At 42.4% G+C, this 26804-nt stretch overlaps 1 protein-coding gene across 4 annotated transcripts in view; it reads right to left on the reverse strand.

Annotated features, from left to right (window-relative positions):
- Window positions 1-12900, reverse strand: part of SLC30A8 (solute carrier family 30 member 8) — a 52839-nt gene extending 39939 nt beyond the window's left edge. For 2 of the 4 annotated variants that reach the window (XM_033933887.1, XM_033933886.1), the window contains exon 1: window positions 12494-12900. In XM_033933887.1, the coding sequence (XP_033789778.1) occupies window positions 12494-12564 (71 nt within the window). In that variant the 5' untranslated portion in view covers window positions 12565-12900. The remainder of the gene's footprint in view (window positions 1-12493) is intronic. The other 2 variants (XM_033933889.1, XM_033933888.1) reach the window with 2 other exon arrangements.
- Between the last annotated feature and the right edge of the window lie 13904 nt (window positions 12901-26804).

Consider the following 26804-nt stretch of genomic DNA (forward strand, 5'->3'; position numbering starts at 1 on the left):
TCCCCTGTAACAGCCTCCGGAAGAGCATTCCAGTTTTCTACCACTCTCTGGGTGAAGAAGAACTTCCTTCCCTTACGTATGTATGGAATCTATTCCCTTTTAACTTTAGAGAGTGCCCTCTCCTTCTCTCTACCTTGGAGAGGGTGAACAACCTGTCTTTATCTACTAAGTCTATTCCTTTCATTTTCTTGAATGTTTCGATCATGTTCCCTCTGTCTCCTCTTTTCAAGGGAGAAAAGGCCCAGTTTCTCTAATCTCTCATTGTACGGCAACTCCTCCAGCCCCTTTTTACCATTTTAGTTGCTCTTCTCTGGACCCTTTCGAGTAGTACTGTGTCCTTCTTCATATACGGCGACCAGTGCTGGATGCAGTATTCCAGGGGAGGGCGTACCATGACCCGGTACAGCAGCATGATAACCTTCTCCAATCTGTTCGTGATCCCCTTCTTAATCATTCCTAGCATTCTGTTTGCCCTTTTGCCGCCGCTGCACATTGCGCAGACGGCTTCATTGACTTGTCGACCAATACTCCCAAGTCTCTTCCCTGGGGGGGTCTCTTCAAATACTGCACTGGACATCCTATATTCGTGTATAAGATTTGTTACCAACATGCACCACCTTACACCTATCCACGTTAAACCTCATTTGCCTTGTCGCAGCCCATTTCTCGTGCGTGTTTATGTCACGTTGCAGATCTTCGCAGTCCTCCCGCGTCTTCACTACTCTGAATAAGTTTGTATCGTCTGTAAATTTAATCACCTCACTCGTCGTACCAATTTCCATGTCATTTATAAATATGTTTAAGAGCATGGGTCCAAGCACTGAACCCTGCGGCACTCCACTTGTGACGCTTTTCCAGTCCGAGTATTGTCCATTTGCCCACCCACTCTCTGTTTCCTATCCGCCAGCCAGTTTCTAATCCACGTGAGTACTTCACCCTCGATTCCACGTCTGATTTTAGCATCTAACTTTGGCACTTACGCCACGTCAAAGACTGATGTAAATGCTCACATGTAACTGATCGTATTCTAGAACTTTAGCACATAAGGGCTAAGCACACTCCTGACCCACCCATGCCCCTCCCATATCCACAACCTCCTAGCAGTCGCATGCTAAAGGAATTACACACGAAAGTTATAGAACACCAACTAAGGCCAGCTATCTATAAATTAGCATTAATTAACTCCAATTATTGGTTAATACCAATTAGCACCTAATTTAACAATTAAGTTACATGTGCAACTGTTCTTATTCTATAAACTGCGTACAAAATTGTGTGCAGTAAGCATGAAAATGTGCGCACAAAATTAGAGAATTAGGGGGATAGTGTGCAAGGTCAACATCACTGCAATCAAACAACTAATCAAATAAATCTCTAAAGAGCAGAGTTTTCTTTGTGCCAGTAAGTGCCCATGTGGTGTATCGGCATCTGTTTTTATATACAGCTCTCAGTGTACCTCTCCTTCATCCCCAGGCTCCAACAGGTTCAGTAGTATCTTTCTCTCCTCTTGTCTACTTCGTGGTCCTTTAAAAGCAGTAAGTCACCAGCATGCAGCAAAACACACTACTTCCTGCTGCCTGAGGCTTCTCTCTGCTGCTGCTCTGCCCACAGGAAGTTACATCAGAGGAGGTGGGGTAGCAGCAGAGAGAAGCCTGAGCAGCAGGAAGTAGTGTGTCTTCCTGGATGTCAGTAACTCACTGCTTTTGGAGGACTGTGAGCAGGAGCAGGAGACATGAAGGGAGAGGGAGCGATGCCACATAGGTTGGAATGAAGGGAGAGAGACAGAAAAACCACAAATGTGTATGTGGTGAGGGAGAAGAAACCAGATATGTAGAAAGGGAGAATGGAGAAGAAACCAGTCATGTGAAAGTGGAGAGAGAGGGAGAACCCAGACCCATAGCAGGGGAGAGGAAGAAATGCCAGATCTGCAGGTGGGGAAGGGTGGGAGTGAGAGAGATGACAGACTAGGGGAGAGAGTATGAGAGAAGAGCCTCTTCTCTGTCTCTTTCCACCCCGCACAGGGGCACTGCAGAGAGGAGACTCCAGGGCCAGCACAGGCAACTTTCCATGAAACGCTGTTGCTGCTATGCAAAAATAAAAGTAAAAAAGTTGAAAGGTAAACTTGGAGGGCTACTGGATTACGAGGGTGGGGGAAGGTTCAAGAGTGATTCAGAGAGGGGAGTGGTCCCTAACATAGTCAGGGGGGATAAAAGATAACAGAAAAACAGGTGATATCTGAACTGGGCATGGGGGGTTTAGAGAATGACACAGGGACAAATTTGTCCCTGTCCCTGCCAGATCTATCTCCATCTCTGTCCCATCCCTGGGAATTCTGGCCCTGTCCTTCCCCAAGTTTTATCTTCATCTGCACAAGCCTCAAACAGATAAGGACAGAACTTGCAGGAATGGGACAGGGATAGAGATACCGTATTATTTGCTTCATAAGATGCACCTGACCATAAGACGCACCCTAAATTTAGAGGAGGAAAACAAGAAAAAAACCATTCTGAACCAAATTCTTCCTGTCAGGCTCTGCACCCAACCCTACACTCCGTGCCAGGCTCTATTCCCTGTCCCACTGCACTGCCCTGTCCTGTAACCTGCCCCCCAGTACCTTTTTTAATCCCCCCTCTCTTTTTTATGGTACACAAGAGGGAAGGAAATGCAAGAAAGGAACAGGCGTCAAATTCAAATGTATGTACACGAACGTAAGGAGCCTTAGAAATAAGATGGGTGAATTAGAAGCCAAGGCACAAAAAGATAATGTTGACATCATAGGCATCACGGAAACATGGTGGACTGAGGAAAACGTTTGGGACACTGTGCTATCGGGATACAAACTATACCGCAGAAACAGAGTGGCTCAAAAAGGTGGGGGCGTTGCCATATACGTCAAAAAGGAAATTGAATCTACTGGAGAGAACATGCCAAAACTGACGGATAGGTTAGGGTCTCTATGGGTCAAAATTCCAGGAACAAATGGCCTGGAAATGAAGATCAGTATATCAAGAGAATGTCCAGATTTTATTTTAAATAAAACTGCCTCCCTTGCAGTTGTGTTTAATCTCATCTGTCATTTCTCCGTCAATTTCTTCAGACTGCCCTGGGGGTTGATAGTAGATGCCGATCTTCATTTCCAGAAAATATCTATGTAATGTAATCTAGACTGATAGTATACAGTATATCAAGAGAATGTCCAGATTTTATTTTAAATAATCAGTTCTTGAAAACCTGACGCCTCAGCCCCACCACTCCACCGCAATATTCGATTCAAAAAAGCGGGAGATTTACTGTGGGAGCTTCATCATTGGCTGTCGGGTTTGAAACAGTTTATATTCACCTATTTTTTAGTATTTTTATATATTTTTGTTCAATTTAAAGAATAAATATTATAAAACTCTTCAATTCTTAGTTTTCATAATATAAATTGTAAAAGTTGTTTATATACTCATCTCAGCATAAACCCAGGGAGTCAGACCCGACATGTTTCACACGAATGTGTTTTATCAAGGGTCTCCCTGTCGGGTATAGAAAAGAGAGAAAAAGTCACATACAGTTGTATAACCTCCCCCTTCAATATCTACTACGTTTCAGATTGATATTCATTATCGCTTTGATGGTGTACTCACCAAGGGCGCCGCTGTCATCCGACTCCACATTATTCATGAGAAAAAGATGGCGGCGGCGTCCTTGGAGTGGAATTTAAATCCCCTCCCGCTGGCTTCAAAAGTCTCCACCCCCTGCGTCCTATTGGTCCTGACATCTTTTTCTCATGAATAATGTGGAGTCAGATGACAGCGGCGCCCTTGGTGAGTACACCATCAAAGCGATAATGAATATCAATCTGAAACGTAGTAGATATTGAAGGGGGAGGTTATACAACTGTATGTGACTTTTTCTCTCTTTTCTATACCCGACAGGGAGACCCTTGATAAAACACATTCGTGTGAAACATGTCGGGTCTGACTCCCTGGGTTTATGCTGAGATGAGTATATAAACAACTTTTACAATTTATATTATGAAAACTAAGAATTGAAGAGTTTTATAATATTTATTCTTTAAATTGAACAAAAATATATAAAAATACTAAAAAATAGGTGAATATAAACTGTTTCAAACCCGACAGCCAATGATGAAGCTCCCACAGTAAATCTCCCGCTTTTTTGAATCGAATATTGCGGTGGAGTGGTGGGGCTGAGGCGTCAGGTTTTCAAGAACTGATTATTTAAAATAAAATCTGGACATTCTCTTGATATACTGTATACTATCAGTCTAGATTACATTACATAGATATTTTCTGGAAATGAAGATCGGCATCTACTATCAACCCCCAGGGCAGTCTGAAGAAATTGACGGAGAAATGACAGATGAGATTAAACACAACTGCAAGGGAGGCAACACAGTTATCATGGGTGACTTCAACTATCCGGGAATAGACTGGAACCTAGGCACCTCCAGCTGCATTAGGGAGACCAAGTTCTTGGATGCTGTAGGCGATTGCTTCCTGGAACAACTTGTCAAGGAAAATACTAGAGGAAATGCAATTCTGGACTTAATTCTAAATGGCCTGCGAGGACCGGCACAAGATGTAGAAGTAGAAGGGATGCTGGGAAGCAGCGATCACAATATGATCCGCTTTGAAATGGACGCAGGGGAGAAAAATTGGTCCAAAACAACAGCCACGGCACTGAACTTCCGAAAAGGGAAATATGAAGGGATGAGACTCATGGTAGGGAAGAAGATTAAGAAGAGGATAAGCACTGTAAAAATGCTAGAACAAGCTTGGTCCCTTTTAAAGAACACAGTCACTGAGGCGCAAAATCTATATATACCACGTATCAACAAGAGATCCAAGAGGAAAAAGAACAAAGAACCGGCGTGGTTCACTGTAGAGGTGAAGAAAGCGATCAGAGACAAAAAAACTTCATTTAAGGAATGGAAAAGGTCAAAAACAGACAAAAATTGGAACAAGCACAAACATCAACGCAGGTGCCATAAGGCGGTAAAAGGGGCCAAAAGAGACTATGAGGAAAAAATAGCTAAGGAGGTGAAGAACTTCAAGCCATTCTTTCGATATATTAAGGGGAAACGACCCGTGAAGGAAGCGGTGGGACCGTTGGATGACCATGGAATAAAAAGAGTGCTAAAAGAGGACAAAGCAATTGCCAACAAACTGAACATTTTTTTTGCGTCTTGTGAGCCTGCCGGTGCCGGGTTTTGCAAATGGTCACCAACCAGGGCTCAACAAACACCGAACTCGATGTGCCTTCAAAGGAAGTTGAAGGTCCTGCTGGTTCTTAAGAGTAAAATAAAGCAAAAGGTCAGGAACAATAAAGTTTTTCAATAAACTTGAGTCCAATTTTATTCCCCAAGTAGCAACTGCTACAGTTTAGTCTTTGAATTCAAAACAAACATAAACAGAAAATTTGGGACTGGCTAACAGACAGCCCAACCCTTTCTTGCAGGTAAGTGTCCACAGTTCTGTGGCAGCTCCTTCTTACAGTCCCCACCACTCAAAAAGGGTCGATGGTATGGACAACAGGATGCCCCGACGTAGGAACAAAGGACTACTACTCATACATAAGAGAGGTCGACCTCACAGCCAACAAAGGAGAACAAGCAGGAAGGGACAACTCAGACACAGGAGGGGATGACCACACAGCAAACATGGAAGATAACACAGGAGCAGTAAAGGATACCGTAAATAAAACTGTAAGGACAGCCAAGAGTAGAAGGTCCAAAAAGGTAACACGAAGGGAACTTAGATGCATATATACAAATGCTAGAAGTATAGGAAACAAAATGGGAGAACTAGAGATGATAGCAAGACAGGAGAACATGGATATCATTGGCATAACAGAAACATGGTGGAATGAAGAAAACAAATGGGACACAGTACTACAGGGATACAAACTATATAGAAGGGATCGAGAAGGGCAGAAAGGTGGAGGTATTGCCCTATATGTTAAGGAAGAAATAGATTCTGTTGGAATGATTACAACAGACAGGAAAGAGAAGCTGGAGTCCCTCTGGATCAAAATTCCTGGTCAAAATGGCGCAGATACAAAAATTGGCCTTTACTATCGTCCCCCAGGACAGGCGGTAGACACTGACTCAGAAATGATGGAAGAAATTAAACAAGTATGCAGGACAGGCAATGTAGTTATATTGGGAGACTTCAATCTCCCAGGAATAGACTGGAAACTAGGAGCCTCCAACTGCGGCAAGGAGGCCAAGTTCCTGGAGGTGCTAGGGGATTGCTTCCTGGAGCAAATGGTAAAAGAGCCGACAAGAGGCGACGCCATCTTGGACTTAGTCCTAAATGGTCTCAAGGGACCGATAACAGAAGTAGAAGTCAGGGCTCCATTGGGAACGAGTGATCACAATGTAATCAACTTTAAACTGGACATCGGGAAAAGGAAACATGCCAAAACCTTAACCACCACCTTAAACTTTAAAAAGGGTAAATACGATTGCATGAGAGCCATGGTAACAAAACGACTCGAGAAGATGGTGGACAAACTTGAAACAGTAGATCAGGCATGGTGCCTATTGAAAAATACTATTGCAGAAGCACAAGATCTCTACATTCCGAGGATTTCTAAAAATCGGAGAACTAAAGGCAAAGGAGAACCGGCATGGCTTACCATACAGGTGAAGGAAGCCATAAAAGAAAAGAAGGACTCTTTCAAAATATGGAAATGCACGAAGACAACCGAAGCCTGGAACAAACATAAAGATGAACAGAAGAAATGTCACAAAGCGGTGAGGGATGCAAAACAGGACTATGAGGAAAAAATAGCCCGGGAGGCCAAAAACTTCAAGCCCTTTTTTAGATACGTGAAGGGGAAAAAACCTGCAAAAGAGGCAGTGGGACCCCTGGACGACAAGGGAGTAAAAGGGTACATCAAGGAAGATAAACAAATCGCAGACAAACTAAATTCCTTCTTTGCCTCCGTCTTTACGAAGGAGGACACCTCAACAATACCTGAAGCGGAGAAACTGTTTACAGGAGAAATAGAGGACAGCCTCACCACAGTTGAAGTGAACTTGGATCAGATATACTACCAGATCGACAAACTTAAAAGTGACAAATCCCCTGGACCGGATGAAATTCACCCGAGAGTCTTGAAGGAATTGAAGGTTGAAATCGGAGAGTTATTGCAAAAACTTGCAAACCTGTCAATCAGAACAGGTCAGATACCAGACGACTGGAAGAAAGCAAACGTCACACCAATTTTCAAAAAAGGATCGAGAGGAGAACCGGGCAACTATAGACCTGTGAGTCTTACGTCTGTCCCCGGCAAGATGATTGAATCACTGATCAAGGATAGCATTGTTCAGCACTTGGACACACACGACTTGATGAAACCCAGTCAACATGGATTCAGGAAAGGGAAATCGTGTTTGACGAATTTACTCCAATTCTTTGAGACCGTGAACGAGCAAATTGATAGTGGAAAGCCGGTGGACATAATATACTTGGATTTCCAGAAAGCGTTCGACAAAGTTCCACACGAAAGACTTCTCAGGAAACTACAAAGCCATGGCATAGAGGGAGATATACAAAGATGGATAGGCAAATGGCTGGAAAACCGAAAGCAGAGAGTGGGCATAAATGGGAAGTTCTCTGACTGGGAGAAAGTGACTAGTGGTGTACCCCAGGGCTCGGTACTTGGGCCGATCCTTTTTAATATTTATATCAATGACTTGGAAAACGGAACATCCAGTGAGATCATCAAGTTTGCAGACGACACAAAACTCTGCCGGGCAATCAGATCGCAGGAGGATAGTGAGGAACTCCAGAGCGATTTGTGTCGGTTAGAAAAATGGGCGGAGAAATGGCAAATGAGGTTCAACGTGGAGAAATGCAAGGTAATGCATTTAGGCAGTAAGAATAAGGAATACGAGTACAAAATGACAGGTGCAACTCTGGGAAAAAGTGAACAAGAAAGAGACCTGGGTGTACTGATAGATAGGACCCTGAAGCCGTCGGCACAATGCGCGGCAGCGGCAAAGAAGGCAAATAGAATGTTGGGCATGATAAAGAAAGGAATCTCGAGTAGATCGGAGAAAGTAATAATGCCGCTTTATAGGACAATGGTCAGACCTCACTTGGAATACTGCGTCCAACATTGGTCTCCCTACCTAAAGAAGGATATAAAACTGCTGGAGAGGGTGCAGAGACGAGCAACTAAACTAGTGAAGGGTATGGAGAAACTGGAATATGAGGATCGACTTAAAACACTGGGATTGTTCTCCCTTGAGAAAAGGAGACTGCGTGGGGATATGATCGAGACCTTCAAAATACTGAAAGGAATCGACAAAATAGAGCAGAGAAGATTATTTACATTGTCCAATTTGACACGGACAAGAGGACATGAAATGAAGCTAAGGGGGGACAGGTTCAGGACTAATGTCAGGAAGTTCTGCTTCACACAGAGAGTGGTGGACATCTGGAATACTCTCCCGGGGGAGATTATTGCGGAATCGACAGTCCTAGGCTTCAAAAGCAAACTAGATGCATATCTCCTTGAGAAAGGCATATAAAGATAGGGTGGCTATAAAATAAACCAGGTGTATACCTGGCGGGGCCTCCGCGTGTGCGGATCGCCGGACTTGATGGACCGAAGGTCTGATCCGGAGATGGCGCTTCTTATGTTCTTATGTTCTTATAAGAGCTACAAAAACGGCCCAGCCTTTATACTGGCTCTTCACTATATCTCTTCAGTTCTCTTAGCACTTGCTGATTAGGCCTGGCTTTTAACAGGCCTTCCCCAGCCAACTTAACAAGCTGGTGGGGGAGGGGAGTAGTCGAATCCACTATACTTTTTTTAACTTGCCAAAAATTGGCCCCACAATCCCAACCCGAGGATCTTGTGTGGATTCTCCCCACTACTATCCCTACACACAACCAGCAATACAGTCCCACACCAACAGCAAAAAGGCAAAAGTAAAAATGCAGAAAAGCACACTCCTTTCAATGTCCCAAAAATTAAGGCTCCAACTCCAGCCGTGAGCTTAGCACTGCTCACACTTGTGCTTTCAGACAGTCCAAAAGAAAACTTCACAATTCAAAAGCACACAGTCAGGAAATTCACTTAGCTCTCGTCCATGTGGATTTCTTCAGGTTTCATGGAGGTATCCATCAGCTCTATGGCATCCTGGCTGGCTGGCTGGTTTGCCTCAGGGACAGTAGTTGCATCCAGCATTTCAATATCCTGATTCTGTGGGGATTCAGGAGCTCAGTCCCTCGAGCCTCCTTCCTGGGCTGGCCCAGGGTAGACTGAATTGTTCTTCCTCAGCTCAGCTTCTAAAGCCCTGAGCTGGACACGCCCTAACCTGTGAGGGGGTAGGGCAACTTGCTGCTTCTGCTGAGTCTTCCTTTGGGCCTTAATTGGACCCAGCAGTTGTGCATTACCTGAGCTCTGAGCCTGCCTCTTAGGCTGTCCTTTTTTGTAAGGCACCTCCTGCTGCTCCAGGCTGTTCTCCCACTCCTCTTCCCCTCCCCAGGGTTCTGTAACCTGGTGGTTCAATTGGAACTCAAACTCTATCTGTCTGTCTGAGTTTAAGCTGTCACACTGGTTAGCCCTTTTCAGGGTAAGGGTTGGATTATGAGGAGATTTACCTGGCACAAGCTTAACCTTAAGGCTGGGGTTGTGACAGTCTGTATTTACCAAAGAAGATGTACACAGCATACCGGAACTGATCAGGCTATATGCTGGAAACAAAGACAGAAAGCTGACAGAATTGACGGTAAGTCTAGAGGAGGTTTGTAGGCAGATTGATAGGCTAAAGGGCGATAAATCCCCGGGGCCGGATGGCATCAATCCGAGGGTCATCAAGGAACTGAAAGGGACCATAGCTGAACTGCTTCAACTAATAGCCAATCTGTCAATCAAATCGGGAAAGATTCCAGAAGACTGGAAGGTGGCGAATGTTACGCCGATCTTCAAGAAAGGTTCAAGGGGAGATCCGGGAAACTACAGACCTGTGAGTCTGACCTCGGTACCGGGAAAGATGGTAGAGCCACTGATAAAGGACAGCATCATTGATCACCTTGACAGGCACGGGCTGATGAGGACCAGTCAGCATGGTTTTAGCAAAGGCAGATCGTGTTTGACGAATTTGCTCCACTTCTTTGAGGGAGTAAACAGACAGATAGACAAGGGCGATCCAGTTGACATTGTATATCTGGATTTTCAGAAGGCGTTCGACAAGGTTCCGCATGAACGACCACTTCGGAAAATTGCGAGCCATGGAATCGAGGGTGAAATACTTCCGTGGATTAAAAACTGGATGGAGCATAGGAAACAGAGAGTGGGGGTAAATGGACAATACTCGGACTGGAAGAGACTCACCAGTGGGGTGCCGCAGGGCTCGGTGCTTGGACCCGTGCTCTTTAACATCTTTATAAACGATCTGGACATAGGTATGACAAACGAGGTGATTAAATTTGCGGACGATATGAAGTTATTCAGAGTATTGAAGATGCAGGGGGATTGCGAAGATCTACAACATGACATAATCAGGCTCAAGGAATGGGCATCGACATGGCAGATGAGGTTCAACATGGATAAGTGTAAAGTGATACATGTCGGTAACAAAAATCTCATACACGAATACAGGATGTCCGGGACAGTACTTGGAGAGACCTCCCAGAAAAAGGACTTGGGAGTTCTGATCGACAATTCGATGAAACCGTTCACGCAATGTGTGGCGGCAGCAAAAAGGGCAAACAGAATGCTTGGAATGATAAAGAAGGGGATCACGAACAGATCAGAGAAAGTTAACATGCCGCTGTACCGGGCCATGGTGCGCCCTCACCAGCACTGGTCACCGTACATGAAGAAGGACACAGTACTACTCGAAAGGGTCCAGAGAAGAGCGACTAAGATGGTTAAAGGGCTGGAGGAGCTGCCATACAGCGAAAGATTAGAGAAACTGGGCCTCTTCTCCCTCGAACAGAGGAGATTGAGAGGGGACATGATCAAAACATTCAAGGTACTGAAGGGGATAGACTTAGTAGATAAGGACAGGTTGTTCACCCTCTCCAAGGTAGGGAGAACGAGAGGGCACTCTCTAAAGTTGAAAGGGGATCGATTCTGTACGTAAGGAAGTTCTTCTTCACCCAGAGAGTGGTAGAAAGCTGGAATGCCCTTCCGGAGGCTGTTATAGGGGAAAACACCCTCCAGGGATTCAAGACAAAGTTAGACAAGTTCCTGCTGAACAAGAACGTGCGCTGGTAGGGCTAGTCTCAGGTTAGGGTGCTAGTCTTTGACCAGAGGGCTGCCACGTGAGAGGACTGCTGGGCATGATGGACCATTGGTCTGGCCCAGCAGTGGCAATTCTTATGTTCTTAAGTTCTTATTGGTTTCCAAAATAAATTACAAACAGGGCATAGCCAAAATAGAAACAAGTCCCAAACAAAACTGGAATAGTAATCAGGAATACCACAGCATGAACCCCCCACCCCCTCTTAGAGCAGGAGGCAACCTCCAGTATGCAGAACAATGAAACAAAAATTTAAAACAACCTTTTTTAACCACCGTACCTTTTTAAAACACTCCTGTTCTGTCCGGTAGCAAATATATAAATTTTTAACACCAGCACCCTCCCCCCCCCCCCCCCGGTTGGGCCTTTTAAAAACACTCCCAGTATCTTTTTTAATCCTCTTTCTTTTTTACAACACCCCTGTCCCGTCCCGTAGCGAAGATATAATTTTTTTACACACACACACACACACCCCAGTCGGGCCTTTTAAAAACACCCCCAGTACCTTTTTTAACCCTTGTCACTTTTTAAAACACTCCCCACCAAGTCCTGTCCCTCTTCAAATCTCCCCCTTTGCCTAGTGGTCCAGCGGTGCATCGTCCGGCAGGCGCTAGCCCTCAGCCCGCCTGCCTGGGCCCGCGCAGCCTCTTCCTGTCCTGTTCAAAACCTCCTTAAGCCTCTCCCATTGCCTGGTGGTCCAGCGATGTCAGCACCGCCCTCTGAATGGTGTTTTCAGCGTCAGCCAGCAGGCACGAGATTTCTGCCCGCCTGCCTGGGCCAGCACCGCCCTCCGAACGGTGCCTTCAGTTCTCGTGAGAGGAGGGAATAATGCAAAGAAAAGAAAAAAGTAGAGAGAGAGATTCTACAAAGTCCTATAAAAAAAATTTTCCGATTGATTTGATATTAAATTATGGGCATTACACAAAATATAATTTTCTTCCCAATTTGCAAACCAATACTACCACTTATAATCAAAAAGTCACTGGCAAATGAGTAGAAACACTTTTTGCACGAAAGACGATCAAGCATCATTTACCTAATGAGAACATTTATTAAAACTCTTATTGTATTCTGGAAGAACGTGCTTCTATTTATTTCCATCCAAGATATACCACTGCATAAACGTTTTGACCTTAATGTAGTCAGCTCTTTATATGAACCGGTCAATGAAATGCAAAATTCATAGCAAAAAACAAAGCAAACAGAAGGCTGCATTACCTGTTCTCAGCTATGGAGTACATCTTGATGGCTCTTTCACTCACCAAGTAAGCTTTTTCTGGTCCCTTCATTGCTAGAAGGCTGTTTGCTGTATGCCTTCACTTTAGAGAAGCAAAGGAAAATGCTCCCACGGTTCAGATAAAGTTGCTTTCCAAAGTTTGGGCTGAAGAGTGATGATACTTTCATTAAAGTCCAAGCACAGGAAGAGACAAGCTGCGGGTCTTACCCAGTCACAGTATGGACTTAGATGCTCTCGCTTCAGCACATGTGACACAAATCTGTTCCCACCTGCAGCTTCATTCTACGGCACACGCGTCCTGCCAGAGGCACATACACATACCGAAGGAAAGTGATTAAAACAGCCTTTGTTAAACTGAAACAGTACACTGTAGTGTACTTAAGCCCTCTCCCTTCCCAATCTGCAGAGAGACTCTGCTGCTCCCTCTTCAGCACAGTTGACCTATTCCAAAGCAACTGTGGCAATGTATTGCTTCTATTCAGAAGTTTACCAAGTTAATGCTTTATAAAGTCTTCACACCCCTGAACATTTTTTTTTCACATTCTAAAAATTGCAATTCAAAATACATTACAACAGGAGTTTCTTTCACTCATCTATGTATCATCAATATCCCCCCCCCAACCCCCAGTCTCTGGTGTGTGAAAGTGTCCACTGCCGAGCTTTTGCACCACTCAATACCAGCAGGAACACAAGGGAAGGTATCCCACACAGCTTCCAGCTGCTTAGTGGAAAGTCAGAAAGTTCACCCCCTATTGTGATTGAGGACTGATAAAAGGAATTTTGTACAACTGTCAGGTTTTTATAGTATTCTTGCATGTGTGGTGTTTTAATTCCAGGGGCACATTGGATCTCGTACAAAATAATATTACTCTCATTTAAAACACTTTTTTCAAAGGCGCCTGAATTTATCTATAAATTACTGATTCCATTTACAGACAATTCAGAATACAGCTTGAGACTCGTTGAAAAAACATGATCATTGAAAAAACATGATTCATTGAAAAAACATGATCACATTACTGAGGCATTCATCAATTCTCATTGGCTTCCAATCCAGGAAAGAATACAATTTAAATTCCACTGTATACTATTTAAAACTATAAATGGAGACAGCCCAACCTACCTAAACGACCGCCTCATCCAAACCACCTCTACCAGGCATAGAAAAACACACACCCCATTCACTTACCCCCCCAATCAAAGAAGTAAAACGGAAAAAAACTATACAACGGACTACTGGCCACTCAGGCAGCGAAGATAGACAACCAAGTCTCCAACCTGTTGACAACAACCCCAGACTACAAGATGTTCAGAAAGGAAATAAAAACTATACTCTTCAAGAAATCCCTTAATAAAGTTTAATACCATGATAAAGCTTAACCTCCCTCTTACCATCCCCTCCCTAACCCCAGATCCTACTTTTCCCTCTCTTGGAAACCTTCTCTGATCTAACATTGTAACCCTTCTTCCATAACTCTTTTTGTAATCCGCTTTGAACCGAAAGGTAATGGCGGAATAGAAATCTGTAATGTAATGTAATATACACCTTCATGAGCTTTTAGATCCACGGATCAAAAACTATTATCTGTTCCTTCTTGGAGGATTGGTATTAAACGTCTAGAAAGGTTTTCTGTCACTGCATCTCACTTGTGGAACGCGTTACCTCTGCATCTAAGAGAAGAAAGAATACGCCATCATTTTAAGGGTAAACTAAAAAGCTTCTTATTTAAGGACGCTTTTCCATCTTAACTTAGGCGCGCTAGCCAATTTAGCGTGTGCTAAATGCTAACGCGCCCATTATATTCTATGGACGCGTCAGCATTTAGCGAACGCTAATTTTTAGTGTGCAGTAAATCGGCTAGTGCGCCTTAGTAAAAGACCTCGTCAATAAAGGGTTTTTAAAATACAGCGCTCCCCCGGTCATTCGCGGTCGGCGATTTACAGTCCCGGTCATTCGCAGTATTTTCCGACCACAAATGACCGGGCAGGAGAGGGCAGCCGGAGCGCCGGCGAGTGACGGAAATCACTCGCGGTATGCTCCAACTGCCTCTTCCTGCACTAAAGTCGGGCCTCACCAATCAGGAGCTGCGTGTCTGCCTGTTTGTTGGGCAGAAAGGCATCCATGCGTGCACGGATGCAACGCAATGATGTTATATGCATGCACATGTGACGTCACTGCATTGCATCCGCGCATGCGTGGATGCCCCCTCCTGACGCAATTTCTTTTCAAAAGCCGAACAAAGTGCCGGGTTTTGAAAAGCCGTCTGGACCCCCGGACATGTCCTCAAAAGGAGGACGTGTCCGGGGAAATCTGGACGTCTAGTAACCGTATACATGGTATGCAATTTTGCATTTATTTTTGTTCTATTTATTTGTGTATTGTGATGTGAGCAGACCCCCTGACACAGGCATTTGTGGAAACACAGCCTTGTTTGGTCTTCTAATCAAATCTACTTCCTCTGAATTTTGGTTCTGTTTTGTTGTTGTATCTTTGGCCCTCTACACTGTTATTGCTGTGCAAATGAGGTCAGCCAGAAAGGTTTTATTCTACTGACAGATTAAAGTAGAAGCACTGAGGATTCAGGCAATGCTCATCACCGCTGAATTCCTTAGGCTGCTATAGAAATATTCAAAAAGTGCTATATTGCAATCCTCTGATATTGAAATTCAGGGACGGGCGACATTGTTGGTCTCTCTTGTATTTCAACAAAACCAGAAAAGACAAGGGGTCCAACTTCGTCTGCAGTAAAAAACCAACCAGAAGCAAACAAACCAAAACTGCAGGCTTGTACACGATGCAGGCAAATTTTATTGTGACAAATAAATCATATCTAAAAACCTTTTACCAAGGAAGGGACCCAACACGGTCCGTGTTTCGGACAACCTTCATCAGGGGTCTGTGGTAAAAAAGAAAAGAAAAAATTGTCACAAAAAAAAACTGGAAAGATAACATTGGATATCACGCCAAAAGTCGCAAATTACTGTGGAAAGTCGCCAAAGTCGCCAAAGTATTGTATTGTTGGTCTCTCTTGTATTTCTACAGGACAAAGAAATGCTGTTGAAGTTATACTTTAACTTAAAGCAAGTCATCTATTTAGGCGAAGGGATGTATATATTTCCAGACCAGACGTCTCCAAATGGACACAATCCAGGAGGAAAAAATTTTTATTACTGCGTCCAAAAGTGATTGACTTGGGGGCAGTGTTTCAAGTGAGATTTCCTTGTAAATGTTTTGTTTCCCATCAAGGGAGTAAATATATATATATTTTTTAACCTGCCCAATTAGGCTTTTTTCTTGAGGGTAAAGGAGTCTCGATGCAGCCAGAATGAAACATGTTATTTAGTGCGATGTTTAATTTAAAAGGGTAGGTTAACATCAATTGCAGCGCTATTTTCTTTATTCCTCATTGTATATGAATCCCCCTTTTCCCTAGGGGTTTTCCTTAATTTTGCTCCTTCTCACCAGATTGTGGACTGTATTATAAGTATTTCATTGTTTCATTTCTTGGTGCTTAGTCTGAATAGCTAAGTAACGTTATACTTTTGTATTTCCTTTTACATCTGTGTCGTTAGATGTATTGAAATGATAAATAAAAAAAAAGAAATATTCAAAAAGTCATACAGAATAAGAAATCTTAAGGAACCAGGAGCTAAAGTAAACCACAGTCATAGAAACATAGAAACTGACGGCAGAAAAGGGCCACGGCCCATCTAGTCTGCCCATACCAGTGTCCCACCTTCTAACTCCCTCCGTGAAGAGATCCCACGTGCCAATCCCATTTTTTCTTAAAATCTGACACGCTGCTGGCCTCAATTACCTCTAGTGGAAGACTATTCCAGCGATCAACCACTCTTTCGGTGAAGAAATATTTTCTGGTGTCACCATGAAATTTCCCACCCCTGAGTTTCAACGGATGCCCTCTTGTTGCCATGGAACCTTTAAGAAAAAAGATAGCTTCCTCCACCTCGATACGGCCCGTGACATATTTAAACGTCTCGATCATGTCCCCCCTCTCTCTGTGTTCCTCGAGTGAATATAGCTGCAACTTATCCAGCCGTTCCCCATACAGTCCATCAAGTCACAGTGACTGATTAAAGGAAAAAGTTCAAAAGGACCATTCTGGCACACTATTTACAGTGTGAATCATCAAGAATGTACAAGCATACAAGTGGAACAGGACTGATGATTTTCCTCCCGGTCAAGAAGAGGTGCTGGGAGAGGACTTACAGAGTCAAAGAGATCTTCACTGGTAAGAATTTGCTGGGAAGTTACTTGTAAACCTGGAAAAAGGTAGACTTAAAGTTAATTAGGTAAGTTAAGGGACTTTATTTTAAGTACTCTACTCATATAGCAAAGGAATCTGCTTTCTCTTAGCTTAGAAAGTCAGCTACACTTCATAGGCTAGCATTTAAAGGGGCTATTTTTAAAATTGCTACAGTATCAGTATAAAGCACTGCTAATAAGCACAGTAAAAAAAAACACAAAAAGGCAACCTAGTCACATCAAGGTTTGTGTGGGGGACGCTCAAGACGCCAAAATTGGCTCGCAACTAACAAACCAAAATGGGGTGAATATAATATAGGGTGCTCTCAGTGTGAACCCTCAGTGATAGGAGCACAGCTCCGACACTTCACTTCTGGGTCAAGGCGGTAAGCCTCCACCCACACACCATCATTGAGCACCCTGAGTGTGCTGAAATTAAAGGGACCTGAGTCCACTAAATCAAACAAATCAAACAATCAAAGTGAGTAAATTAAACTCAACACAAACAACCTGAGCGACCCCCAAACAAACCCTGCCAGCCAGACCCCCCGACTCACACAACAAAATCAAAAATCACCATGCAAAAATAAAATGAACACAATACTTATCTGATAAACGCAAAAAACCGCGCCAGGAGAAGAGGTTCGACCGCGCTGGTTTCGGGAGGAGCCCTTCTTCAGGAACCTGACCCCCGACGGAACACGAACATTCCATATGTATTTTTCATACAGTTCTTCACTGTCAGTTTAATTTCCATCCTATAAGTTCACATAGAATTTTTCTTTTTTCAACCATCTTTATTCTCTCTTCTTTATTAATTTCCAGGTACTTTAGTTAGATTGTGAGCCTTCGGGACAGTAAGGGAATTTTTTAAGTACCTTCTTACTTCTCATTTATAAACTTAATGTATATTTTCTTCAAACCGCTTAGAACCTAACGGATGTAGCGGTATATAAGAAATAAATTACATTACATTACATTACATATATTCTAGCATCCGTTAATGTAACGGGCTATAAGACTAGTGAGTGAATGTTCTGCTTGATTGAACAAACTAAATTTTTTCTACTGAATAATAGTCTAGGTACAATGAAAGTAAATAGCAAAAATGTTTGAGTAGATAATTAAGGAAATCTTTTTCATATTGCTTGCTTATGGACTGGGAAAAAAGACTGTTCAAGCAAATGTCTACAAAACTGCTTTAAAGGAAAAAATGTGATTTTTTTTTAAAGTACTTTGTGAAATTTATTGTTGTACTTTGTTTAAACTTAAAAAGCTGTGTCATTAACAGTGAATCGAATCGAATCAAAAAATCAATTCAACAGGGTGAATCGAATCGAATCAAAATATTTTTCTCTGAATCGGGCAGCACTAATAAGCACCTCCTGGAACGGAACCCCCACGAATATCAGGGGAGTACTGTAGTACCCGTAGGGCTTCTTCATTCGCAACTATAGCCCCTACAATATGGAATTCGTTACCATCACATTTAAGGGCTGAGCAAAATTTAGATAAATTTAAGGGCAACCTTAAAAGCTTCTTATTTAAAGATGCTTACATTGCTAATTGATCTCTGGGTCCTTCCTTGCCAAATTCTGTTTTACTTATATTCACCATTAATATGATTCCTCCCATTTCCCTCTCATTTTTAATCTTAATTCTACTTTCTTACTTCAAAATTGTATTTCTCCCTATTATCCTATTGTTTTCATGTAAGTAATGTTGTGTCACTAATAAGTTTGTTAATTGTTCCCCATTTTAATTTTTATTAATAATAATAACAGTTTATATACCGCAGGACCGTGAAGATCTATGCGGTTTACAATGATTAAAAATGCTACTAATTGAGTAGAACTAACAAAGTTGAAAACTAGTGACTAATAGCTCGAGAAATCAGTTATTGTGGGAAAGATTGTGTTAATCAGCTACCTCAGTATTTCAGGAACAGATATGTTTTTAGGTTTTTTCTAAATTCACCATAAATATTAGTAAGTTCCAGATCTTTACCCCATAATGCTGCCTGATATGAGAAAAGATGTTGCTGATGTCTTTTAAATTTACATCCTCTAACCGGTGGAGAAACAAAATTCAAGTGTGATCTTCTCTTATGTCTATTGGTTGAAAAAGAGAAGAGGTCAGTTATATATTTAGGGGCTAAACCGAATAGTACCTTAAAGCAAAAACATCCAAGCTTAAACTTCATGTGTGCATCCATCGGCAACCAATGCAGGAGTTGGTAGGAAGGAGTTACATGATCGAACTTCTTCAACCCAAAAATCAGCCTGACCGCCACATTTTGCACCAGTTGTAATCGCTGCATATTCTTCTGGGAAATTGCCAGATAGGCGATATTACAGTAATCAAGTTGACTCAGTATAAGGGATTGTACCAAAATTCTAAATGATGAAGCATTAAAATATGCTCTAATGGACCGAAGCTTCCAGAGAATAAAAAAATCCTTTCTAACCAAAGAGTCCACCTGGTCTTTCGTGGTTAGGCCCTGGTCCAGTTTAATTGTCAAACGCTTAGAGGGACATAATTGAGAGGGATGTCTAAATCCGTTTACGTCCATCTCGCAAGTCGTCCAAAGTAAAAAACAGCTGTAGATACATTTTCGAAAGATACATCCAACTTTTTTTTCGTTTCGAAAATCGTCTAATTATATATCCTGCCGATCTGATCGTCCAAGACACTAAATCGTCTATCTTTATACCACATTTCCGTCCAACTTTCCGTCCAAGTCCAAAACGCCTAGAACAAGTCCTGTTGGACGTGGGAGGAGTCTGCAAAGTGATGGACTGCACACCCAGACATGCCACCTAAATAGTGGGGTACCTTACAGGACATTGCTGTGAACTTCACAAAAAGGGTGCCATGTCTTCTCCTCCCTACAGCTCCCTTATAGGTCATGATGAGCCCCCTAAACCACCTCCAGAATCCCCTAGACCCACTTATCTACCACCCCAATAGCCCTTATGGCTTCAGGAGCCACTTATATGCCAGTACAAAAGGGTTTTGGGGGTATATAGGGGACTGCACATGTTTAATGATCAATGCAGTGATTACAGGGTCTTATGGGCATGGATCCTCTTCTCCATGAGTCCCTAACCCACCCCCAAGATGACTTAAGCAGCATCTTGGCTGGACGACTAGACTTTCCTATGCCAGGCGGCCAGGTGATGATGGTCCAGAGGCTGAATTTTAAAGTTATGATTAAAAGTTTTAGGGGGGGTTGGTGATCACTGGGGTAGTGTGTGGGGGTCTGTTTTATGTGTTTGCAACTTTAGGTGGGTGTTAGTGACTTAGACCATGTTTTACATGGTCTAAGTCACAACGTCCAAATTCCGTCTTGGCTCTGTTGTAAAACTTTCAGTTATAAATGCTGTACAACTAAGTCTAAGCTGGCCCACGTCCCGTCCAATTCCCACCCTCGACACGCCTCCTGAAATGCCCTGTTTAGCTTTGGTCATTCAGCGGCACTATGAAGGCCTAGGTCGTTTAGAAATACGTCCAAAACCCTTTTTTATTATCGGCACTTGGACGTTTTGAGAAATGTTCGTCCAAGTGCCGACTTAGGCCAGTTTTTGGACATTTTTCTCTTTCGATTATGAGCCCCTTAGACTTTATAATTAGCGTTTTATCAAATTTTAATAAAACTTGAAACATGATAACACAAAGTTGTTAAATCGCAAGGGTATTGTGTAAAATTGCAAGAGCAACTTGTGGGACTGTGGGCATCAAAACAGCAGATGAAGTTTGATGTGAACAAGTGCAACGTGATGCATGTGAGAAAGAGGAACCCGAACTATAGCTATTTGATGCAGGATTCCACATTAGGAGTCACCGCCCAGGAAATGGATCTAGGTGTCATCACTGAGGAAACGGTGAAACCCTCTGCTCAGTGTGAGTTAATGGCTAAGAATGCAAATAGAATTTTAGAAATTATCAGGAAACGAATAGTAGACAAAGATGAAAATGTTATCATGTCTTTGCATTGCTCTATGGTACAACTGTACCTTGAATACTGTTCGCAGTTCTGGTCGCCGCATTTCAAAAAAGACGTGATCAGCAGTGCTCACTATCTGTGATCAATTTAAATGCCATGGCCAGCATTTAGTAGATAATGGAACTACTCAGTAAACTGAAAAGTCCAAGTTAAAACTTTTCAAGCCTGTCGAGTCACCTGAAGACAAAGCTCTCTTTACAATGAAGAAATAATGTTAAAGAAGCTTAACGGGGGTGACATCCGAGGGACCCGCGGGAAATCGGGAAATGGGGCAGAGCGAAGAGCCGAGCTTCCTCCGGGCAGCTGCCATGTTATCAGCGGCATGCTCGGAGGGCCGTCGCTGCCGGCATTTTTCTGAAGTCCGATAATTTGGATGACTGATATTTGGACAGCTTGGTCACTTTCAGGTAGGTGAGGCCAGTGTTAAGTAGAAATGTTAAATTGGCAGGCCTGATTACCAGAGTCCCACCAGCCACCTGCCTTCCTGAATTTAACCCTCTGTTGCCTCAGATATAAACTTATTGTGAGCCCTTTAGGGACTGGGAAATACCCTAGAGTGGGCTTAGTCCAAGTTTAGTCCTTGAAGGCTGCAAACAGGCCAAGTTTTCAGGATATCCCTAAGGAATATTTGCATGCACAAAACATCCATTGTATGAAGATTTCTCTCATGCATATTCATTAGAAATATCCTGAAAACCTGGACTGTTTGCAGCCCTCAAGGAATAACCTTGGGCAAGCCTAGCTTAGAGTATCTAAATGTAACCTCAAAAGGCATGAGCTAAATCAAAACCCCCTTCCCTTCCACTTCTTTTAGGTAATGTACCATAAGCTTCCGGTGTCACTCTCCTCACTCTCACTGCAGTCGTCTACCCAAGAATCCAATTTCTATTCCAGTTGTCTATTTATAAAATTACACTGGCCAACACTCATTTTGGTGCCTCAAATGTTAGACCTGTTTCTGGGTATATTTCACCTGCTGACTCCAAAAATGGTGCCAGTTTTCTCCTATCAGCTCTCGTTTTTTGAGATACAGAACATGTGCCATATACCACTCTTCACTCTGCTTGCCCATTAAAAAATCAGGATAATTTAATGTAGTGTTTAATATCTTTTAAGCATGAAGGAAACATTAAAAATTAAAAGAAAAGTGTACAACATGAAAATCTACTTACTTCATACCGAAAGCATAAGTTTATAATACAAACTGTCCAATAATCATGTGACACACAAGAAGATTCTTTTGTAAGACTTCCAGGCATGGGATCTGCCAGGACAATCTCGCATAAGATTCCAACAATAGTCTGCCATCATGCATGCATCCCATCTTCCTTGGTATCTGGCTTCCATTGTTTTTGTGCCTTGGCGAAAACGGTAGAGCAGATGTGAATGTTTGAAGATTTCCTAAGACAGACTACAGACAGTGCAGCGTTTGACACTAGAGATTTCCAATGCTGAAGAGTGTCTGAAAAATGCAAAAGAATTTAAAGCTTGGGGGGAGGGGATTCCATTTCTTTTTTTGAAACCGAGGGCTACTTTTACAAAGGTGCCCTAAGTGTTTTAACGCATGCTAACCACACACTAAACGCTAACACGTGCATGTTAGTCTATGGACACATTAGCAGTTAGCGCGCACGTATATTTAGCGTGCCCTAAACACATGCTAAAATGCATAGTGCACCTTAGCAAAACAGGGTGAATGGAGAGGTAAGAAGGACAGGTGGATAAACAGGAAGTTTGAAGCAGTTTAAGCTTTCTATAGTATGTTTGTGTGGTATGATTTAAAAAAAAAAAAAAAAAAGAGGAAAATATGTTGACACTACTGAGTACCTCAGGGCAAGGTAAATAGCTTGAGTACATGAATGTAATTGGCCATGAGCTCAGATTAGTCTAAAACAAAGTTTGGAAATTTTCCCCGACTGTGAGTGACTTCTGAAACGGACACGTTCAAATAGATTTTGTTTCCTTTCAAGATCTATGAAATTCCTCAATTCAGAGCGTTATTTTGCCACTGTAGCTGAAAAGAGTGTTATTTTTGATATCCCCTCACCACTACCATCATTCAGCCCAAGCTTGCAAATTAAAAAAAAAAAAAAAAAAGTCTGCAAAATTTTGGCAGCTAAAGCAAGCAGAGTTGCTGCATGGCTGAAGATCCGTAGTAAGAATTTAGAGACAGTGAGGTATCCGAGATATTAACCCCCTCTTTTACTAAGGTGCGCTAATTGAATTAGCACGCAATAATTGAATTAGCGTGTGCTAAACGCTAACACATACATAGACCTTCTTATACTAAGGACTCTTGGACGTGTTAGCGGTTAGCACACCTTAGCAAAAGAGGGGGATAGACTAACATGCCTTTATTAGTTAGCCTTTATTTAGCATGCGCTAAATCGATTAGCGCGCACTCATCGGTTAGCACACCTTAGTAAAAGAGGGGGATAGACTAACATGCCTTTATTAGTTAGCCTTTATTTAGCATGCGCTAAATCGATTAGCGCGCGCTCATCGGTTAGCACACCTTAGTAAAAGAGGGGGATAGACTAACATGCCTTTATTAGTTAGCCTTTATTTAGCATGCGCTAAATCGATTAGCGCGCACTCATCGGTTAGCACACCTTAGCAAAAGAGGGGGATAGACTAACATGCCTTTATTAGTTAGCCTTTATTTAGCATGCGCTAAATCGATTAGCGCGCACTCATCGGTTAGCACACCTTAGTAAAAGAGGGGGATAGACTAACATGCCTTTATTAGTTAGCCTTTATTTAGCATGCGCTAAATCGATTAGCACGCACTCATCGGTTAGCACACCTTAGCAAAAGAGGGGGATAGACTAACATGCCTTTATTAGTTAGCCTTTATTTAGCATGCGCTAAATCGATTAGCACGCACTCATCGGTTAGCACACCTTAGTAAAAGAGGGCCTAAGAACTGAAAAGCAGAGTTGTTTTTTTTTTTTTTTTTTTAATATTGTAACCTAAGGTAAAAGGGCAGATACAAAGAGTAAAAAAAATAATAATTACTTTTTTAATGGAGCAATCTAGTAGAGGCAGTGGATTTGTGTGTGCATACCAGAGAATAAGGCCCTCTTTTACCAAGGCGCGCAAATTGAATTAGCGAGCACTAAACGCTAACACGTGCATGTTAGTCTATGGATGCGTTAGAGTTTAGCATGCGCTAATTCGATTAGCGTGCGCTAATCGGTTAGCGCACCTTAGTAAAAGAGGGGTAAAAGTGGAGATATTTTTCTTTTTTTTTTTTATTTGAATTGTTATATCTTTACTATTTACTGTTACTCAGGTACTTTAGCTAGATTGTGAGCCTTCGGGACAGTTAGGGAAGTTCTAAGTACCTAATTTTATTTTATTGTAACCCGTTCTGGGCTCCTGGGGAGGACGGGCTATAAAAATGAACAAATAAATTAATATATGCATGCATAACTTTTTTAAGTAAGGGGAAAGTCTGCAGTTAATTCATTTGGGGGCCCACTGGCGTAGTGAGGGTGAGAGGCACCCTCTTCTCCACCCCTCCCTCCTCGAGCGCACACCTTCCTTTCCCCTTACCTGTTTAGCTCTCCCTCTGATGTCACTTCCTAGTCGTGAGACCCGGAAGTAACATCGGAGGGGAGTTCTGAGGCTGGCACGAGCAGCAGATGGATGCTGCTGCTCACGCGGGCAAAGAGCTAGAGGTATGGTGGGGGGGAGATGTGAAGGTGCACATATAGCAGGGGAGTGTGAAGGAACGGAGGCAGAGAGGAGGAGAGGTGATGGCTCCCCCCACCCCAAGATGGCGCCTGGGATGGCCACCCCCTCCCCTTACTATGCCATTCCTTTCATGAAGCTGCCTTAGCTTGCTAACACATCTAATACAACGTAAAATGCCATATCCTGGGACGCGCTTGGGCACTCTGCAGTAAATGACAAATCTGTGAGCACTTTTCGGAGATATTTTTCCGGCGACAAATTCGGTTTGACACTGGCTTACATTTATTTCTGTTGCGGTTTGATTGATAGCAAATAGAAACAAGAAAAAAACTGCAGACAGAATGTACAAGATGCAGGCTATGTTTATTACATCAAAATATAAATGCGGTTAATGTTACCACCCTTAAAAACAAACCTAAGGACCTGACACGGTCCGTGTTTCGGTAAACATGCCTTCTTCAGGGGTCCAAGGTTGATAAGGTTTGAATTAAACCACAATATAAAATGATAGTAAACATAGGTCTATAACAATCCTGAGATAAACGCGCACCAACAAACTCGGTACAAACTACCACCGAAGCAAAACAGGGACGCTGCGAAGAAACGTGACAGTCTATTTTTTCAACTATTTCTTCGCGGCGTCCCTGTTTCGCTTCGGTGGTAGTTTTTGCCGATTTTGTCGGTGTGCGTTTATCCCATGCATAACAACATGGATGATAAATCCAAAAGGGGACAAACAGAATGTCATCAGATTGTTAGAGCAACCACAATAGATCCCATTCCACATAAACAATTCCCCCCCCCTTCACAGAGCAGCAAGGTATCAACACAGCAATAATGCCGGAATGAGCCAAGGTCCCGGTGTCTGATAGACCTCAGCCCGCGAGGGGAGGAATACAGGAAACAATTTGAATAGAGCACAGCAGAGGCAAAGAACGAGGCAAGGGACATGCTACTGCCTCCTTTTAAGCAGGCGGTAATTTTTCAACTAGCGCACGCTATAGCGTGCGCTAATCCAGTGCGTACGCTAAAAACGTTAGTGCACCTTTGTAAAAGGAGCCCATAGCCTACATCTTGTACATTCAGTCTGCAGTTTTTTTTCTTGTTTCAGTTTGCTGTCCTATTTCCACTGCAGTCTTTGTTGGATTTTTCCTTGGTTTTTTTGCGGTTTGATTTGATACCTTTCAAATTAGGGACCCCTGATGAAGGCGTGTTAACCGAAACACGGACCGTGTCGGGTCCCTTGGTTTGTACATAGGTGGTGACACTAACCACGACAAACTATTGTTTTAATAAACCTAGGCTGCATCTTGTACTCTTGTCTGCAGTTTTTCTTTGTTTGGTTCTGATTGTTTCTTCACTGCAGACCAGTTGGATTTTGGGTTTTTTCTCACGGGGCATGTTAAGAGGTGGATAGCCAGTTAGCAAATCTACATTACCGCACTAACTGGATAGCACAGAAATACTAAGTGAGCGCTTCCGGAAGCGGGAGTAGTGTGTTATTTTGTTTGAGAGGTTTTCACTGATATATCACATATTTTTGGAGCACTTTTGGATGAAGAGCACTTGATGTTTTTGGAAATCAACCAGCATTAGAGACGCTTTCTAATCAGACTTTCAAACCCCAATTGGAAGTTGAATACGCAACACTGTCTCTTAAGTTAAGTACAACTTTTATTTACAACATGACTTTCTAAGCTGGCTTTATTGTTCAAGGTAGGCAGGTGGGTGCGATGATGTCTGGTTTTAAAATCACTAATGAGCATTATTGCTGTGTTTGATGGTGTTTTAAACTGAGCACTCATAATTTAATATTCAGTTTACATTGATTTAAACAATTTCGTTTTTAATGAAAAATAATCTTTTTCTATTGAATTTGAATATATATGATATGGAGTTGTTCCCATAAGTTTATATATATAATTCTTTGATAAATTATGATAACTTTGATAATAGCATATAAACATTTTTACAGTGATATTCCTTGTGGCATAAGAAATAATCTTTTTGCTCTTGAGCTTTGTTATTCTTTCTGCTTTGGGTTCTTATTTTTTGAAAGCAATACATGCATGGGATGGTCTACAGCAATACAGTCGTTTTTGAAAATGTACAGGCTATCAGCGTGTTAAATTATTTTTTTGTATTTTTATAGGACATTTCAGGGGCAGAGAGTGGGTGTTCCTATGCTAATCTACATTACAGCACACTATAAGGTACATGTCTATGCCTTGGCTTTATAAATTTGTTTGGTTTAATTTGCTTTCTGTACAAGTTGTACTTGATACTATATTTGAAAATAATAAAAATAATAATTTTTTAAAAA

The sequence above is a fragment of the Geotrypetes seraphini genome, chromosome 2, assembly GCF_902459505.1.
Source record: "Geotrypetes seraphini chromosome 2, aGeoSer1.1, whole genome shotgun sequence".
Classification (NCBI taxonomy): Eukaryota; Metazoa; Chordata; class Amphibia; order Gymnophiona; family Dermophiidae; genus Geotrypetes; species Geotrypetes seraphini.